Consider the following 20,632-nt stretch of genomic DNA (forward strand, 5'->3'; position numbering starts at 1 on the left):
TAAATGCTGGAGAGGGTGTGGAGAAAAGGGAACCCTCTTGCACTGTTGGTGGGAATGTAAATTGATACAGCCACTATGGAGAACAGTACGGAGGTTCATTAAAAAACTAAAAATAGAACTACCATACCACCCAGCAATCCCATTACTGGTCATATACCCTAGGAAAACCATAGTTCAAAAAGAGTCATGCACCCCAACGTTCATTGCAGCTCTATTTACAATAGCCAGGACATGGAAGCAACCTAAGTGTCCATCAACAGATGAATGGATACATAAGATGTGGCACATATATATAATGGAATATTACTCAGCCATAAAAAGAAATGAAATTGAGTTATTTGTAGTGAGCTGGATGGATCTAGAGTCTGTCATACAGAGTGAAGTAAGTCAGAAAGAGAAAAACAAATACCGAATGCTAACATATTCACTTTGAATGCTAACTGATTCACCTTGTTATACAGCAGAAACTAACACAACATTGTAAAGCAATTATACTCCAATAAAGATGTTTGAAAAAAAAAAAAAGAGTATATGTTGGTGGAAGGCAGATACCCTTTAGGATAATCATTAACGCTTTTCACAAATATTCTTCCCTATCTATTTCAAGGTATACTGTACCATTTGCTTGAAGTTAGACATGGTTATAAAATTTGCTTTAGCCAGGGAAATGAGAGCAAAAGTGACATACTGTGTCTTTGGGGCAGAAGTTTTAAGAGCCAGAATGCAATCTCCTATGTTCTCTTTCATTTGTTATTTTTTCTTTCCCTCTACCACCAATATTGGCAATGTTCTAGAAGCTGGCTGATCCCTTAGCCTGGGTTGCAGAGAAGATAACTTGAAGCAGAACTCTTCAACATACAGGATGATAAGCAGCATGAGCAAAATAAACCTTTGTTGTTTTAAGCCACTGATAAATGGCGAGCAGTATTTACTAAAATTACAAATGCAAATCCCCTCAGATATACTTGCACACAAGCAAAATGACATATGTAAAAGGTAATCATTTGTAACATGGTTTATTACAGGAAATGACCAGAAACAACCAAATGAACATCAACAGAAGACTAGTTAAAACTTGCAGTACATTCACAGTGAAATATTATGCACCTGTTTAAAAAGAAAAAAATTCTCTTAGAGCTAATATGGAAGAATCTCCAAGTGAAAAAGCAAGATGTTCCCAGTGTGTATAGTATACCATCTTTTTGTTTCTAAAAAAAAGGGAGGGGATTAGAAAATATATTCATATTTACTTACACCTGCATAAGGAAATTCTATAATAATAAGAAACTAACAAAAATTATCTTAGGGCAGATAGGTGGAACTTCCAGTTACTCAGAAAAAAAAAAATTCTTGGTGCCATACTTAACTTCTTACTGTCTCACAACCTTAATCAATCTGTCAGCAAATCTCATCTTAAGTATAAATGGTATGCTTCCGTCTCTATCTTAAAGTGCTATCAGATCCTTCTTTAAACTCTGGCTTATCTTCCTCTTCTTGGGCACATCTAATCAACTTCTAGTTACATGACCTGTGTTAAGAATATATTTACTGTTGTTCTGGTATTCAATTAAGTTGCAGTGGTTTTTGGTTACTCTTAAATAAATCATGCTTTTCTCTAAATGATTCCAAGCTTTGGCAACTGTTTTTAGCTATTCTTTTTGAGAGACTCTGAACTGCCTCTTAAAAAGTCATAACAAATTGCTCCAATATATTCTTGTTTTTCTCATTCAGAACTTTTCTTCTACATGCAAGTTATTTTACTTTCCTTTATTATAAGAATTATAAGACCCTTACTCTGAAAAAGTAGAAATAAAAAATTGATGGGAAATCTCTTCCTTATAGTCATATGCCAACTAATGAATGTAGAAAGGATAATGGAAATAGAAAGTTACCATTTGGCAACCACCATTAGTGGTGGTAGACTCAGACAGGAGTCATACATGGATACTTAGCCTGTACATGGAGATTTGATGAGGAACAAGATACTGGCATGGTCTCAGAGTATTGTACCACATAACACTTACCAATTACAAAAGGAAAAATGGTGTTGGAACAGTAGAGAAACCTGGCTGATACAAACATAACTAGGTGATTTTTTTTGGCTATGCCGTGTGGCATGCAGGATCTTAGTTCCCCAACCAGGGATCAAATCAGTGCCCCCTGCATTGGGAGCACGGAGTCTTAACCATTGGACTGCCAGGGAAGTCCCTTAACTAGGTGATTAAAGTTAACATTACAGGGGGTAGGACAGGTTGACAACATGTACTTTCTGATGCAGTTCACTAAAATGAGTCCAACATCATTTTTGTGTAATCCCTGCCAAGAAAGTATGGCCTGAGTCTGGACATGAGGAAACACTGGATGGACCCAAAATGGAGAATATGTTACCGAATGAAAGGCCTGTACTATCTGTTGAAGATGCGAAAGACTGAGGAACTGTTCCAGATTAAGGGAGATTAAGAGACATGACTGCTAAATGCAACAAGTCAGCCCGGATTGTATCCTGGACCAGAAAAGAGACATTGTTGAGACAGTTGGCAAAATTTGCATGAGGACTTGATGACAGTATTGTCATTGTTGATTTCTTGATTTGGATAGTTATATTGTGGTTATACTGGAGAGTAGCCTTGTTTTTGGAAAATACAAACAGGAGAACATCATGCCTTCAACCTTCTCTCAAATGGTTCAGAAAAAATATTAATCATAATGGACGGAGGGTGATGAAGCAAAAATGTTGTAAAATGTCAACAACGGAGGCATCTTGGTGAGGAGGATATGGGAGTTCTTTACTATTTTGGCAACTTTTTTCTAAGTTTGAAATTATTTCAAAATAAATTACTTTTTAAGTGTGTTTACACATGTGAGCATGCTTGCATTTTTAGTATCTGCCAGGTATTATACTACCGACAGCCACCTGTCATCATTTAAAAATCTCCTTTCACTAACACAACATTGTAAAGCAATTATACTCCAATAAAGATGTTAAAATAAATAAATAAATAAATAAATAAAATAAAAACCTCCTTTCTGCCTGAAAAGTGACTACTGACACACAGATAAGGACACTTCAAACTTGCAACGCTGCAAATGAAAAATATTTCTATTTTTACTTTTTTACACTGTTTTAGATATTAATGTGTTGATGTTTGGGGCCTTAAATTAGGGAAGCCCGTAGAAACTTCTGAAAACTAAATTTCTGAGTAAAATTTCTGGCCCTGTAAAGGTCAGCCAGTGGTACGTGAACTGGCTGGCCAAGGGAAACAACAACTAATCCTAAGAGGCTTTGAAATAGTCTTCTATCCTAAACTCAAAATAAAATGGCCTCACAGGTGATAATGGTACTGAAAATAGCATTTAATTTTACTTTTAGGCTCTTAACCCATTAGGTCTACTTGATTTCCATTAATCAGCATAGAGGGAAGCCAATGGCTACCTGCCCATCTCTTAAGGCTCTAGCTTACTTGTCATGAATTTCCAGAAGCACACTATAAGATGACTAATCACTGACTGCTTCTTCAGCACCGTATGTCTCCCAATTTCAAAGGAAAAACTGTCCCAACTAGAACCAGAACAACAGATTTCCTACCTCCTGCAGCTGGAGTCGAACCTTGGTAACTGCTCGGATCCAGTGCGCTCTGGCTTGGGTAAATGGCGAAGATGCACTCTCCTTGGGAATACTTGTAACAGAGAAAAGAATGTTCCTTAAAAATCAGCCCAGGCCACAAGATGACAGTGCTCAAGGCAAAACTGCCAAATACCTAAAATTAAAAGGTTTGTTGTATTCATGCCTATCCTTATCTAGTGATTCAAGCCACTAAAACAGCATAGTCCTGAATATCCAATGTGAAAAAAATTCCTAAAATGACAAGTCCTTTTAGCTTTTCATCTGTTCCCTCTCTTTCTTCCCACTTTTCCACTCACTTGATGAGGCAGCTCATTGGGATAGTCAGGGATCAGCATACCAGAAGCAATGGCAAGGGCCCTAAGTCCATGACTAACATAGAAACCATGCAGAGAGGTGTGGAGTAACCCTCTCCCCCTAGCTCTCAAGACCACCAGTCTCCCTTGAGGGCTCTACATAGCATCCTTAGGGCAGAATTTTGTTCCTGCAAACTGTTCCTGCTCCACTAAGCATTTTGGAAGGCTTTCCAATTCCTAGACTATGTCAAGGTGCTTAGAAAAAAGGCAGAGCCTTTGTCCTGCTGTGATCTTGTTCCTTCAGCTGCCTCAGGACCACCCTCAGTGAAAGGAACAATAAATATAACAAAGTAGCTTTGAGACAGAAACACTAACCTGTATTAGAACAAATCATCATCACCTTAACTGTGGAATAGTGGTCAATTCTTGGTGATGATGCTTCTCCTCTCTCTCACTGGGGTCTACTGACAAGGCAGTAAAAAAGGACCCACCATCTAAACCCATATAATATATGCTAGGCTCTGATGCCACCTAACTGGTTCAATTGTTTTAAAACATTTGTGGGCACTTCTGAAACTGGCCTGGACGTCACTTGCACAGCTAAGATCTGGGAGGACAGAGCCATTAGAGAAGCCCAGGCACCTTCTGCTGCTTGACCAAAAACTCTACCCAGACAACAGTTTAAAGTCCAAGGTCTTTAAAGTCCAAGGTCGACAAAGAGCTATCTTTCAGTGGGTCGTCAATCCAGTAAAAAAGCTGGTCCAGAACTCAGTCTCCCTGATGTCTTGTCTACTAGATGAGCCACCAGAGATGATTAAAAATCAGGAAAACAAACAGAAAATAAGTTTCTACCTTCAAGTGGTGGAGAAGAGGCATCAACCATTCTCTAACTTTTACCACATAATCAGCATTCGGTGCTCTGATCTTCCCATGACCTTGAAATTTGAGAATTTAAGTCATACCTAGCCCTTATCACTCTACCCCAGTGGTTTTCAACTAGGGACAGTTTTGCCCCTCAGGAGAAATCTGGCAATATCTGGAGACATTTTTGGTTGTCACACTGAGAGTTGCTCCAGGCATCTAGTGTGCAGAGGCTAAGGATGCTACTAAAATCTTACAATGCATACAATAGCTCCCCATAACAAAGCATTATCTGGCTAAAAATGTCAACAGTGCTAAGAATGAGAAACCCTGCTCTGCCCCAACCTATCAGCAACTCACTGACCAATTTAGCTCAATAAGAACAATACTCAAACTCTGTACTAAGCCTCATTATGTGACTGTTAAAAGGACAAGTTTTAAAATTTTCTCCTTATGGGTACCAACTGCCAGACATACTGCTAGGCCCCAGGGAGACAGAAGGGTGGGATAGATCTGGCTTCTAGACCAATTCTTTAACTCTTTCCCAGTTTTGTCAGCCAGGGAAAAAACAAAACAAAAGAAAAAAACAATGTTCACAAAAGAAATTTAAACATTAATCGGGTGGGGCTTCCCTGGTGGCACAGTGGTTGAGAATCTGCCTGCTAATTAACGTAGGGGACACGGGTTCAAGCCCTGGTCTGGGAGGATCCCACATGCTGCGGAGCAACTAGGCCCGTGAGCCACAACTACTGAGCCTGCGCGTCTGGAGCCTGTGCACCGCAACAAGAGAGGCTGCGATAGTGAGAGGCCCAAGCACCACGATGAAGAGTGGTCCCCGCTTGCCACAACTAGAGAAAGCCCTCGCACAGAAACGAAGACCCAACACAGCAAAAATAAATAAATTAATTAATAAACTCCTACCCCCAACATCTTCTAAAAAAAAAAAACATTAATCGGGTGGGAAGCCTATTTCATTCAAAGCAGCTCCTCTGAATGAAATGACCTGCAAGGTTCAGGTCAGTTCCAGACTCAAAGGCTGTCATATGTGGGGTCAACTAGTAAGCCAAGAACTGCAGACTCTAGAAGGCCTGGTACACTGCAGTTAAAACGTTCTTCAGAGATCCTCAAAATACGTTGGAAATTACACCAAAAAGCAAAGGAAGCAGTGCAGAGATAAGCCTCAGTATCCTGATCACAACCACACCCAGCTGCAGGGAAACAAACAAAAAGCAACTGAATTCTGTTCAACAATACCATAGGGCAGGTACTGAGGAAACCATGTGAGCTCCTCAAGGTAGCCATCACCTACCTCTCCTGGGGGCCTAGGATGTGGTCTTTGTGTAGCACCAGATCTGGGGGTGGAGGGGTTGTAGCATCTTCTTTTGTCTCCTTGGGCTCACATGCTCCTCCCTTCTCCTCTTCACGCGCCACCTCCAAGGCTTTCTCTTGTTCTCCAAAACCTACTTGGCTGTCTCTGGAGAAGCTGCCAGAGCAGTGGCAGGAATGAATCAAGTCCCTCTTGAGACGGTCATCATCTTGTTCATGACACTGGTCTAGTTCACTCAGCTGAGAGCTTCCTTGACTCACATTACAGGAGGAGCCATACCTACTACTGCTGGTGGGGCTGTGAGAATGAGAGGAAGACACATCAGTAAATACATACAAACTAAGGACCAAAACAAAGTAATGGATAAATCCAGGAAATAAGGATTCTATCAGTGGCAAGGATCACAAACAGGAGGTTCCTGGGAAGAGAGTACCAAAGTTCACAATCTAGAAGAACTAGTCTCTGTTCAGCAAAATCACAACAGGAAAAATAACACAACATGCTGGGTTCTCCAATAGCACTTAACCTCAACCCTGCAACTGACTTTGAAGAATTCTTTATCTTAACATGCTATTTTGTAAGTAGGATTAAGAATTATTAAAATAGTCTGTTTATGCCTAAAATGCTCTACTCGGACTTCTTAAAAAACTTGTCCAGTGGCTGTGATTAAAGTTTTCTAATTTCCACAGAATAAAATGGATGGATGAACTCTACTCCCTTTTTCTACTACCTACTAAATTGAGATCCCCTTTTCTTCCTCTCCAATTGTAAATGTAAATGTCTGTTCCTCAGAATGAGCAAAGGAGAGTGAACATGTTCCTTCAATTATCTCTCAGCCATCTGTATGAGGTAATGGAAGCCACTGGGAAATGGAGGCTGGGACCAAGAAATTCCTCAGGGGAATGGTCTCATGAACATGAATGTTACAGTGGTATCCCTGGCAGCATAGGGAGTGTCCCAAAGATGAACCTGCCCATCTATTGCTGAGTTGCTCTCAGGACATGGCTCAGTTTTGGGCAAAGTGGACACAGTCCAACTCCAAGATCTGAGTCAGGGCCATATTAATGCATTTCTGTACCTGAAGAGAGGCCAGCCTAACCCTCTCTCAACCACCTGAATTCCCATACCCAGAAAGGAAATCTGTTCCCCTGGTATAAGAGGTAGCAGCTATAGCAGAGAAAGTGGCAGTGAATCGTGACCAGAAAGAATACTATTCAAAGTTACTCCCTTAAGCCGCATATTGAATTTGGGGGATTCAGTCCTATTCAAAATGGAGGGACTTGGGGATGATCTATCAATACAAGATCTATCCTAGCCCATTTGGATAGTTCCATTCCAAGTCAGAGGCCCTTCGTTTTACTTCTGGTATTCTGCTGGAAAGCCTCCGTGCAAAAGGACAAGGAATTTCCTTGCCAAAGAGTCAAGCTTTAACTAAAGGGCTTATGTTTACTCTTGGCCAAATGAAGATATATCATTATTGTTTTCCAGTGATATTTTCCCTATGATTCCTCCCAATTATCTGGTATTTCCAGGCTGATTTCTGATTCTTCATCCCATGGCAGCCGGATAGGCACCAAGCCACTGTTCTGAGTAGTTCCCAGCACACATATACACATGAACATGTGTGCACACATACTCACATAACCTCCAAAGTACTTGACCAGCCTCTTTGGACTGGTTTGGGCCAGCGTTCAGGCAGCACTCTTAAAATGCCCTGTATGGTGCTTCTTCTTAGGGGAAATAATAGTACTCTTTGCAGGTGGACCCTGCACAATGCTCCAGACTGAATAACTACAGCAAACGATAGCCCTGAGCTCCTGTGAGACTGTACTGAAAGCACTTATCAGACACCAGTCTCATGGGTAGTAAAATGCAGAGACTGGAAGAAGCTGTGCAAATCCATATGGAATATATATAGTATAGGTTATTCCAAGCCATCCTTTGCATTTTGTATTTTACTTAATATCCTCATTGCCACTGGAGAAAGCATCTTAGAAGACTTTGAAAAGCAAAGCAAAGTAGGTCTCTCCTAGCTATTACAGATATAAGTGCCAAAGGCCCAAGGAAGCATTCTAGCCTATCATGTGGTTGTAATTAATATATGCCACTCAATGACTTGCTGCCTCTTCTTGCCCTCCCTTCTCCATTCTGCATTATTCAAGGCAGAGCAAACCAGAGTGAGTAAATCTCACGACCTAGCCTTCCCTTCAAGCAGGAAGCTCCTTGTTCCAATAAATGAATTACATTTGGCAGAGAGAAGATGACAATATCCACCTATTATTTCTTCTTACTTAACCCCTAATTAACATGAAGCTCAGGTGCTGGGAAAGACACAGGAAGGATAAAAAGCAGGCTATGATTAAGCTACCACTAAGTCATTGCATCATAAATGGTCAATTCTTTAAAATCATTTATGATGCTTTAGTTGAGAACAGGCCTTTTGCTGGTCTTTGGTTCCTTGTTGTCATGTAGAGCAACTGGCTGCTGTACATTTGAAACAGAGTCAATGCTAGCAGGCACTGCCTCCTCTTCATGTGTTTCTGGCTGGTGAAGTAGCTCAGAGACAGTGCAGTGTTCTTCCTCATGACTCTCTGAAGGACAGGTGGGGTCAGAGAGGTTATCTTTCATACCCCCGTATTCTCCAGATGCTGGGATTTCCTGCTGGTTTTCCACTTCTCCAGGCCCTGAAAGCTCATGAGCACATATACTTGGCCTGGTCTCCAGCTGCCCAGAGGTCCCAGAGGGCTGAGTCAAAACCTTAGGTGGCTCAGCACTGGCCCCAGATATTTGAGAAGACTCCAAAGTTTTGTCAGCCTCACTGAATTTAAGGTCCTGATCACTGCTGATAACCAAAACTGGAAAGGAGGATTCTGCAGGCATTTGTTCAGGGTCCCATTTGTTCTCTTTCGGCCATGGGAATGAAAGATCCAGCTTCTTTCCAAACCTTAGTTTTGAATCACTTGCCACTGCACTACTCCCTTTCCCCTCATTACCTCCCTCAAATAGAGTTGACAACTTCTTAAAACTGGACATTAAACCAGTCTCTGCTGCTCTATTGCCAGAGGAGGAAGGCGAGGAAAAGAAAGAGCTCAGTGGTTTCCGGTAGTCAGTAGCAGAAGATGGGAAATGGAGTTTTGGCCAATTGATCATGTTTGGGATTTCAAGATGAGAACTTGGCTGTTCCGTTTCCTTGGGGACTGCGGATGGACCTTTCTGGGCATCAAGTATCCCATAGTTTTCTTTGGTACAAAACACAGTTTCCTCCAATGGACAGTGAGAAAGGTACCCTTGGGTTTCCAGTGTGGCACTCCGGCCAACACTTGCCTCACTCAACACTGCAGTATTGGCTTCTAGTGAATTGGTTGCCTGTAGCCCTAAGAAGTCTTGGTTTGTGGAGGCAGACTGCATATCTGGCTCTGGCTCAAGAGGAAGAGGTAGGTGAATTGGAGGAGGAAGCTTTTTGGCAATCCAGGTAGGTTCTGGATGCAACTGTGTTGGCAATGAGATATGCTCTGCTTCCAGTGATGCCTCTGTGTCTGTACCCTGCAACATCCCCATGTCTCCTTCATCACTCAGAGACAATACTCCTTGCCCAGTATCGTCCCCTAAGACAGAAGATGCAGCCTCAATTGTTTCAGAACGTTGGGGTTCTGGAATATTGTCAGGAATATTATTGTTTTCCATTTCAGTCGTTAGGTTAGGATCATCTGTCAAGGTCTCCAAGTCTGACTTTGCACAAACCACAGTCATTCTACAGTCACTGACTATAGCTTTTGAATTGAGTGCTCCAAAGGTAGCTTCTTTCCACAAATTTTCAGGAGGTACTGATTCTTCAGTATCTCTGGAACCACCATTTTGAAGCAATGCAGTAGCTGAAATAGATGATTCTTGTTTGTATGTCCCTGGTTTGGGACTTTTAAAAAGTCCAAATAACTCACCTTTGAGAGGCTGAGATGATGCACCAGAAGAAAAAGAGAAAAAGGAGTTTTTCTTTGGAGGTTTAGGAGAAGAGAAAAGTCCAGAGAAAGTTTTAGGAGGTTCAATTAAGGACCCAGAGAAAGATTTCACTTTGGTCACAAACCCTGAAAGCATTTCTACTGAAGAGTCCAACATTGATTTGTCTTCCACTTTATCTGCATCTTGACCCTGGAGGTGCCCTGTACATCCTGGCTCCACAGAGGAAGAAGCTGGCTCCAGGATCTGTGTTAAGACCTCATCAGGGGCCTTTTCTAATGGTAAGTTCAGTGGGTCACTAGTAAATCTTTCACTTTGGTGGTAGGTAGTACATGTGTCAAAATGTTTGAGCCTTTCAACCAAATGGCTATCATGTGAAAAAGAGCTGGCTGGTGAGTCACTCAGAAAGACTTCCTGTATGAAAGCCTCTTCCTCATGGGGAGATACCTCAAGGGTCTCTGGACCAATAAGCAGTGTTTCAGACTGTGCCTGAAATTGTGGTGAATGAGGAACAATGTCTTTTTGTGTCTGACTTACCTGGAAATCTTTTAAAGATGTCCCTAGTGCATTACTGGAACCTAGTTTTTTTCCTGGATAGTCGTTTTCTAGATTGAGCTCATCTGCAAGGGAGGTAACCTTAGTGGTGTTGCTAATGGAAACACAAGGAGCCATTTGTTGTTCATGAACTACCTCCTGGACTATGCTACCTCTATTGTCATTAGAACCTTCTCTAGTCATTGTATCACTCATGTCTACAAAAACACTTGGCTTCTTACAGGGCTGGGAAGTCACTGGAGCAACAGCTGAAAGGGTGTGTTTTTCCCCAGGAGTCTGCTGCTTTTCATCCAAAAAGGACAAGTTGAAGAAACTGAAAGAGCTATTACGAGAGGCATTCTTCTTGCTGCCTGAGTTAGCAGTGGAAAAAAAGGAAGGAAGTGTGAATAGCCCTTCTCCTTGAGATGTGGTTCTTGGTAGAGTAGTAGAGGCTCTGTTCTCAGATTTTTCAGATCCAGTCAGGAAAGAAAATATACTCTTTCTGGTTGGTAATTCTGGTTGGGATGGAGATGTTGTGGCAGTTGAAAAACTCTGGTCTTTGTCAGAAAAATGATCTCGTTCATTTGAATTTCTTCTGCTCAGAATTTCTAATGATATTTTATCATTTCTTGGAACTTCTGTCACTGTAGACACACCACTAGTCTCTACTGAAGACTCTCTGGAGGATTCCTTGAGACAACCTGCTGAGAAAGATGAATTTGGTGACTGGTGGAGTTGGTGGTCTCTGGAGGGTGCCTCTTCGTCAGTCAAATGATCACCCTGAATCTCCCTAATTGATGGTTCCTTTAGCTCACTGTCATCAATAGTAGTTTGCTTGTTCAGATTTCTAACTCGAACCTTCCCTTTAGAGGAAACTGGTGCAGCAGGAAAGTTCCCAACACCCTGTTTAGTTAGAGGTGCAGGATTAGGACTTGACTTGACCTCATCTTTATTAGTCATTGAAGAAACAGACATATTTTCAGTTGTCTGTTTAGGAGATACATTGGTTTTAAAGAAATCCCCAAGGGAACCAAAAACATTTGAAACACCAGGAGATTCATTCTTTTCCTGAGATGATATCTTTCCATTTTTATCACCATTCTTTTCTAAATTTGGTGATCCTTCTTTATTCACCTGGGTTTTAAAGAAGTTCAAAAATCCAGATGCCTGTTTCTCGTTTGCTACTGCACTTACTGAAGAGTCTTCTCCCCGACCAAAGAGTTTCAGTGCACTTTTAAATAATGTTCTCTCAGACTCTTTGGAAGACTGGTCCTGCGGAGGCTCACAATTCTTGCATTCATCCCTACTAAACTGTGATACAAGAGGAATTGAAACAGAATCAGCTGTAATCATCTTGTCGTCTTCTATACCTGATTGAGCCTGAGAAGTTGTTTGGTTTACCTGGCAAACAGATTTTAACAAACTTTGTTTTTTCACATGAACGCTTTTATTTAAAGGAAATGCTTTCTTCATATTTTTAGTAAATTCTGGTCGCTGAACATTGGATACCATTTGTCTCTCTGAATCCTTCTTGAGAAGACTTTCTTCCTCATTTTGGGAGTTACTCTCTAGTTGCTTACTCAAGATTAATGACTGAAGACCATCATTTGTGATCTCTGCTAAGTTTGACTGCTGATCTATTTTCTGCATGGCTGAAGACTCTAAGGATTCATTCTTATCAAAATTCAAAGTACTTCCAGTTGAAGCACCCAAAGCAGAAAATGACGAAGTCACTTTGTTCAATGATGACATCTCTTCTGTTTGCTGTGGGATGTTAGTCTTATTTTCAGGATGAACCAAAGAGGCAGCTTCTTCAGAAGAAGACTGGATCCACTGGAAACTGGAAAGGTTAACTGATGAATCCTTCGCTAGAGTCTGATTCTTATCTGCCTTTATAATTTGATTTTTATTTAAGACATGATTACCAATCGTTTGGGGCTGATTTCTGAGATCCAATGTACACTCAGAGTCTTCAGAACCACCTAGCCTTTCTTTAAAAGATACAAAATCTCCTTTTGACTTTTGAGGAGTATAGCCTGAAAAATCTAATGGTTGATCCCTTTGGCCATAACTTGACTTTTCAATTACTTGTGAAAACATTCCTAAATTTAGATACCTTGGTCCCTCACTTCTTGGTAAAACTACAGATAAATCAAGAGGGTCATCAATTGGTTCCTCTTCAACATACCACAGTAATTCGTCTTCCCTGTCAAGTACTTTAAAATTGTAAGCAGGAATAGTGTTATCATCTAATGTAATACTTGATAGATCATTTGTCCGTAAGTCACAATTCAAATACTCTTCATAAGAATAATCAGGTATAAATAAATATGCATACTGCCCAGTAGAATCAGTAAGGAAAGAATAGATATATTGACCATCGTGGAACATAAAATATCCATAATCTCCATCCTCCGATGGCCACCACACTCCATTTTCAAGACATGACAACCATTCCTGGTATTCATAACCAACACTTGAATAAACAAAGTTTTCATCCATTCTTAATGAGTCTAGATCAACTACGGGGCATGTACTTTTCTCATAACCTGAAGAACAACTTAAGTCAATGGGCAATTCTTCTAGTGAATTCTTAGTCTCATTAATTGGAAGATAACAAGAATTTCCATATAATGAGTTAGCTGCCCACATATCACCTCTTAATAAGTAATCTTCATTAAATGCTAACTGGTTGAATGATTCATGTGGTAAGTCACACCAAATGACACTGTTTAGATTTGTTCTCCACTCCAAGATATTTGCATTTTGATCTTTTTGGCAAAAATTTATTGCTGGATTTTCTGAGTCAGGCCACAAGAAAACATTGGCTGATGGAAATGTATTTTGATTCAACATATAATAAACTGGCTGAAGTTTTCTGGAATTTTTGGAGAAATCTTTTATATCAGAATCCCATTCATAAGAGAAAGGATTGTTCATCTCTTCAAAAGTCTGATAGTGGTTTGATTGACTAAGAATGTTAGTATTTAGCATAGGTGAATTTAACTTGTTAGAATTTTCATGTAGTTTTGCCTCAAGAGCGTGGTGTGGTGTCTGCCTCTTAGCCAAAGATTTCTCTAATAGGTCCTGCTGAGCAGTTGGAGTGCAGTGAAGTAAACTGTTCTCAGAAGAGGGGAAATTCTTTTTACTTTGCTGGTTTTTCCAAGTCGGAGGGCAATAATGGTTATCAACCCAAGCATCAGATAATGGTATGTTTTCTTTAGGTAAAGATAAGCAGCTTTTTATGAAGCCAGAAGTTTCCTGTTTTTCATGGTTCTTCTGGTTCTCAAAAGTCACACATGAAGTAACAGGGATCTCATCCAAGGATAAATGCTTTTTTCCATTCAAACCCTTTAGGTCACCTAAAGACATGGACTTTGCTTCATCTGGCTTACAATCTGTCATACTGCTATTTGATATCAAGTTAAATATTCCAGAGAATAAGCTCAGTGTATTATTCCTGTGAGGAGAGTCATCTTTCTTTACATTTAATCCTTGTTGACTAGACAAGTTTTCAAGAGAAGAAAACCTGTTAAACAGGCCAGGAAGGAGGCCTCCTTGGGTTCTTTTCTTGGAAGCTTTATCTACAAGTTTGTTATCACTCATTTCATCAACCAAGGTGGGTTTCGAAATGGTAGAAGTAAATGCTAATGAAGAGTCTGGTACTGTTGAGGATGTCACTTGTGTAAAATTCTTACTTTCTCCTAAAGAATCTGAAGGTATATGCTCTTTGGACACAACTCCAGGAATGTTGAAGGTATCTCTTTCACAGTTCTCTATTGCTGTGTGGTCACTTGAGTGTAATTCCTCTATACTCCCAAATTTCCCAAGATCATTATTAATATTTGGAGCCGAATCAGACTTTATTTTATTAAGTGTGACATCTTCAGGAGTATTTATTTGGTCACTCTTATTAGATGTCTTTATATCACCAAATTTCCCTAGATTACTATGAATATTTGGAACTGAACTAGATTTTATTGAACTAAGTTTGGCATTTGCATGGCAGTTTCTTTGGATCTCTTCATCAGTGGTTACTGCTGAGCCATGAAAACTCTGGTCATTGACAGTTTTATGGCTGTCAGTGAAAGAAAATTTAAACAAAGGGAACATGCTTCCTTTCTCTCTTACATCCAGTTGCTTTTCAGAATGACTAAGAACTTTGAAAAATGGAATATCTAATTTTCCACTAAAGGAAAAGGAATGCCCACCTTTCTTAGGGCCCCTTTCCCATCCATCTTCCTCCAACTGGTGAATTTTCATAGAGTCTGACAAAGTCTCCTTTGAATAGGTCTCAGGGGAAGTGAGCAAAAACTGGCTAAAGGATTTTCTGAGTGGCTCAAGGAAATCATCGTCACCAGTAATTTTGTCCCCCTCTAATGGCTCTGAAGATGGCTCTTTATTTGCAGTTCTGCTGCCAGCTTCACAATGATGTCCTAAAGTATCTTTGGCACATATTTTTGGTTGATCTGGTAACAGAGACAGATCTGTACAGGGTTCTCTTTCCAACGGACTTGCAACATCATCTTTCTTATTTGCAGAATGAGCTAAGTTAGAATGTTCAATGGCTGCTTGGGAAGACAACAAATCCTCACTTAGGGGCATTTGGTAGTGAGGAGTTTCTCTATCACTCCTATCTAAAGTGACAATGCTACTGTCATTGCCAAGGGTGTCTTCCCTTTGATTTGACTCCGAACCACACGCAACAACGTTTTCCTTTCTTGTTGGCTTGCTCTGGTCATCATCTTTTTTGTTTTCGTCCTTTTCCAAAAAGATTTTTAATGGATTTAGCATGCTGCAAACAGACTTTATAACTGAACTCTGACTCTGTGAAGCAGAGTCCTTTCCAATAGTTTCTGTTGGAAACTGAAAGTTTAAACTTCCAGTTTTACTGTCCATGTGCTCATTTTCAGAGGTTTTGTCATGTTTGCCAACGTCCTTATTGTCAACTGTTTGAGAAGATAATGGAGATGCAGATTGTATGGAAAGATCCTTCTCTGATACTGACTTGGCTCTGAGTCTAGATGGTGAATTAATCGCCTCTGTTTGATTAAGAGTTTCTGTTTTCTCTGGAACTAAATTAACCAGCTTTTCCACAGAGGTTGTTAGATGCTTTGTGCCTGAACCCATCTTTTCTGTGAGTGAACTGAATAAAGATCCAACAGCACATTTTACTCCATTCAGCTCAGGGAAAGAGATGGCTTTGTCCTTGTCATTCTTGACAATGTTTAAAGATGGTATTTGATCCCCTGGCATTTTCTGTTCTGCATAATTAACAGTACTATTGTGTTTAAGTGTTTTTTTAGTTTTTGAAAGGGAGCCAAATCTATTAATCTCCTTTTCCTTCTCTGCTAAATATTCTGACACTGTTTCTACCAAACACTGAAGCTCACCCATTGTATCAATATAGTCCTCCTTGGGTTCCTCAATAGAGGAAGGGGTGATCTCTTCCATGGGGTACCCAGACAGATTTCCAAGTGTGTCTGTAGCACAATTCATCCTTTGTGATGCGAATGCAGGATTTGCTCCATAATATTCTTCTGGAAAACCTCCAATTTGATGGACATTGGATGGATGACATGTTGGTGACAGTAAATCTTCCTGCTTATCAGAAACAGGGGAACCCAGAAGTTCATCAGAAGTACTGCTGGCAGAATCTTCAAGAATATCTAATGGAGTGAAATTAGTGACATGCTGGTTTAAGCCAGATGACTTTTCACAGTTCTTAAAACAACCAGGAAGATCATAATCATGACTTTCCAAGTTAGTGGTCCACATGCCACTCTTAACCACAAATCCATTTTTGTAGGGACGCAAAACTGGGTAATTCTGTTCCTTCTTCTCAACGTGGCAAAGGTCACAGTTTTCAGTGTTAGGATATGTACTTTTCAAGTTAGTCTTAGTTCCTGATTTATCATCATATTGGCTTTTTTCACTGTCTTCAAAATGACTATATAAGGGTGTCTTTTTCCTTCTCCTATCTATTGTATCATATTTCTGAGGATATCTAGAGAAAGTAGATGTTTCAAACTTAAGGTCATAATTAAAGGCAGTAGAGAATTCTGTCTCTTGGCTTTGAGATGGTATCTTTTTCCAATTCTTATACTTTGGTTGTATTTGTTGGCTGTAATATTTATCAGTTTTTGAAAGAGTTCTCACTTCTTTTACCTCTGCATCCTTTAAGTTTATGTTACTGTTTTCTAGAGCCTCTTGTGACATTTTCCCCTCTATCTCCTCATATATACCTTCTTGCTCTTCATAGTCAACATCAGAGAAATATGAAATAATCCTAATTTTGTCATTTTGAACCTGCAAGCCTTGTCTGATGTAAAGAGATAGAAATGGAGGAATAGTAAGGCAAGAAAAAAAAGGAAAAACAGGGAATAGGAAGAAAAATTATAAGATTTAGTACATATTCAATGAGAAAACTAAAATTAATAAAATTATCAATTTGATAAAAACCATTCAGACTGAAAAGACAAGATAAGGAAATCCACAGGTTCTTAAATAGTATTATAGCAATGTAGTCAAAAAGTTTTTCCACATTAGAAAAAGAATACCTATAACAACTTTAAAATACTTCACTTGCTACCATTAACTATTTAGGATCCTTTTGTTTTCTAAGAAACAAACAAACAAACAAAATGAACATATTCCATCAATATTTAGAATATATTTACAATGCCAAAGTTTAGAACTGTTATATATTCCATGAAAATATATCAAGGGATTTCAAGAAATCTAAATTTGTTGATGAATTTGGATCTGAAAAGCCGCCAAGCTGTTAACTTGCTGAAGGTTGTATTTTAGGCAGTACAGCCAAGAATATAGTCAAACATACTACTTTTAAAAAGAAAAATATGTATAAAATATAATAAAAATAATCTTTGACTACTATAAGTCAAACCCTGTTATAGTACCACAAAGAGAAAATTATTTAAAGCATCATAATTTGTCGTTTGTGAAATCTAAAGGCTGTATGTATTGAGGATCACAGTGAAATGAAAATCTTTCCCTATACTGATTACAGAATCAGAAGCTACAGGCCCAGCTTAAGTCAGTGAATACAGAAGACAGCCAACCTTACTTTCACTGAAGTTAGAGACTGCCTATTTCCTGGGTACTGAGGTGGGGGTGGAGAGAGGGCCTGCAGACTCTGAGCTTGTCAGCTCAATGTGTTCTTTTATAGATCTAACAGCCATTAGCATTTATTTAGGAAACAGAAACAACATCAAAGTGGTCACTTAGTCACTAAAAATCGTCAAGAGTGAGGCTAATTATTCTTTTGACCCCTCTCAACACTAGAGATACTCTGGCTCTATAATAGCTAACAAAGTCCAACAGTATTGTCAAACCTCAAATTATATATTTTTATACAATATACGTGTATTTACCATTATTCTGGTTTTATATATATATATATATATATATATATATATATATATATAAAACATGCAGTTTCATCACTCTCAGACATCCTCAAAAATTCAAACTAAACTAACTCCATCCTGGAAGAAGTCTTTATCGTTCCAACTTAAATCAGTAGATAGCCATGGCTGTAGTAACTGAAACTATTTATTTTTACACTTCTAATTTACTGGAAGGTACTACGAACATGTTTGTTCCCTCAAAGATTTTAAATTCTTCCTAAAAAGCTCTAACTTAAGGTCTTAGACTACTTCCAAGAACTTAGTATTTACAGTAATAGAAGTTTAAAAAGCAAACTACTGATATAATTTCTTCAAAAATTTTTAAAGAAAAATCATTTCAAAAATTTCAGTTAAAAATGACTATAATACAAGTTTACTTAAAAATCATGTTAACTTTTCCTCTGCTGGAGATGATAAAATATTTACTCTTTAACCTCATTTCATATACTGATACAGAAAACTAATCAGATTTATATGTGATCAATTAAAGAAAAATTTTAGGAAAAAAATTTGCAACTTAAAGTACATCACTAATGCTCCTCCAAGTGTTACTTTTTACAGCAGTGATAACAGGGTAATGATCAGGTAAACTACATATTCTTCTGGACAACTGCAGTCATTTAGGTTGATGTGCCATTATTATTGCTAGCCTGCACATTGAATGCTTACAAATACAGAGGGGGAAGATGGCCAAAAGAACTTTTTTTTGCTATTATGTTTTTTTCTTAAAGACAATATAAACAACTAAAACCAAATGAACAAAATATGCAAATATGCAATCAATAAACCAGCAAGAAGTAGGGGCCAACTTCAGTAGGATTCCTACGACATTTCTTTTTAGATTCAAATTATGAAGAGTAAGAATTCTACATGATGGTTGATATATGAAAAAATTTTACCGAAAATACTCTCAGAGATGATAGTAAACTGAGTCAGGATGTTGTCTAGCCAGGTATATGACCATCTGAGGTTCAGGATAAATATTCACCAGTTTGGTATGGTGGGCAAAAAAATGAGATCATCCTATAGTATGGTCAATTTAAGCAACCAAAAGTATGAGCTAACTTGGAATGGCTTTTTAAAAAACTAACCTCCAACCAGTAAAATATTGATTCAGCCAAGGAACATCAATGGATGCTAAAATCAATGGATAAAAGGTTGTTGGAGAAACAGAATACTGACACAATCTCAGGTATCATCCCAGAGATCCTTAATTACAAAAAGAAAGGTAACTTTACACTGGAGAAATCTGGTATGTATACCAGATTAACCAAGAGATCAAACTAAACGTCAACAATAATGAGACAAGGTAAAATGTGACTGCTGAGGCACTGTGAAGGAAACATCTATGCAGTGTTTTTGCCAAAAATGTTTAACCTGATTCTAAACATGAAAAAACAATCAGATCAAACCAAATTAAGAGGCATTCTCAAAACTGGTTGGGACTCTTCAAAAAATGTTAGTGCCTCAAAAGACAAAAAGAATTTTTTAAAAAAGTATGGGAATTTTGTTAGTAGGTTACAGGAGACTACAGAAACAGGGAAATCACATGTAATGTACCATAATCCTTAACTGGATCCTGCATCAAAAAGGAAAAAATATATATAAAGAATATTATTGGGACAACTGGAAAAATTTAAATATGGTCTATATGTTAAATAATATCATTGTATTGTCAAATTTCTTGAGTGTGATCATAATATTAAGGTTATATAAGAGAAAGTCCTCTTTCTTAGGAGTTACATGCTGAAGTACTTCCTGGTAAAGTAACATGGTATCTGCAACTTACTTTCAAATGGTTCAGAAAAAAAAAAATGTATGTGTGGGACTTCCCTGGAGGTCCAGTGGTTAGGACTCTGTGCTTTCACTGCCGAGAGCCCAGGTTCAAGCCCTCGTTGGGGAACTAAGATCCCACAAGCTATGTGACGCAGCCAAAAAAAGAAAATGTGTGTGTATATAAACATATATTAGAGAGAATGAGATAAAGTAAATGTAACAGAATGTTAATACAACTGGCAAATCTAGGCAACATGAATGTGTGTTCATTGTACTGTTTCTCTAAATTTTAAGTCTGATTTTTTTTACAGTTGGGGGAAGAGTAGGGAGCATATATGTATATATTTGCTTTTATACTCATAAATATATGATGATGGTCTACGGAAGGGTAATAAGAAACAAGGTGGTAAGAGAACTAGGAGACAGGAAGGTGATGCAGTAGAGGAGGACAACAGGTGTGGGTGGGAAATCCTTTGCTGTATAGTATGTAGCACATCTTAATATATTTTTACATGTAAATGTTTTATGTATTTAAGAAATTAGGGGGGTTTTCCTGGTGGCACAGTGGTTGAGAGTCCGCCTGCCGATGCAGGGGACACGCGTTCACGCCCCGGTTTGGGAGGATCCCACATGCCGCGGAGCGGCTGGGCCCGTGAGCCATGGCCGCTGAGCCTGCGCGTCCGGAGCCTGTGCTCCGCAACGGGAGAGGCCACAACAGTGAGAGGCCCACGTAAGGCAAAAAATTAAAAAAAAAAAAAAAAAGAAATTAGGGGCTTCCCTGGTGGCGCAGTGGTTGCGCGTCCGCCTGCCGATGCAGGGGAACCGGGTTCAC

General features: G+C 39.1%; 1 protein-coding gene across 3 annotated transcripts in view; it reads right to left on the reverse strand.

Annotated features, from left to right (window-relative positions):
• Positions 1–20,632, reverse strand: part of UNC13B (unc-13 homolog B) — a 242,061-nt gene that overhangs the window by 87,055 nt on the left and 134,374 nt on the right. For all 3 annotated transcript variants that reach the window (XM_007111577.3, XM_028493840.1, XM_028493841.2), the window contains exons 9-10: positions 6,089–6,403; positions 3,587–3,677 (exon numbers count right to left, since the gene is read on the reverse strand). In XM_007111577.3, coding sequence (XP_007111639.1) covers positions 3,587–3,677; positions 6,089–6,403 — 406 coding nt within the window. The remainder of the gene's footprint in view (positions 1–3,586; positions 3,678–6,088; positions 6,404–20,632) is intronic.

This window comes from Physeter macrocephalus, chromosome 9 (assembly GCF_002837175.3).
Source record: "Physeter macrocephalus isolate SW-GA chromosome 9, ASM283717v5, whole genome shotgun sequence".
Classification (NCBI taxonomy): domain Eukaryota; kingdom Metazoa; phylum Chordata; class Mammalia; order Artiodactyla; family Physeteridae; genus Physeter; species Physeter macrocephalus.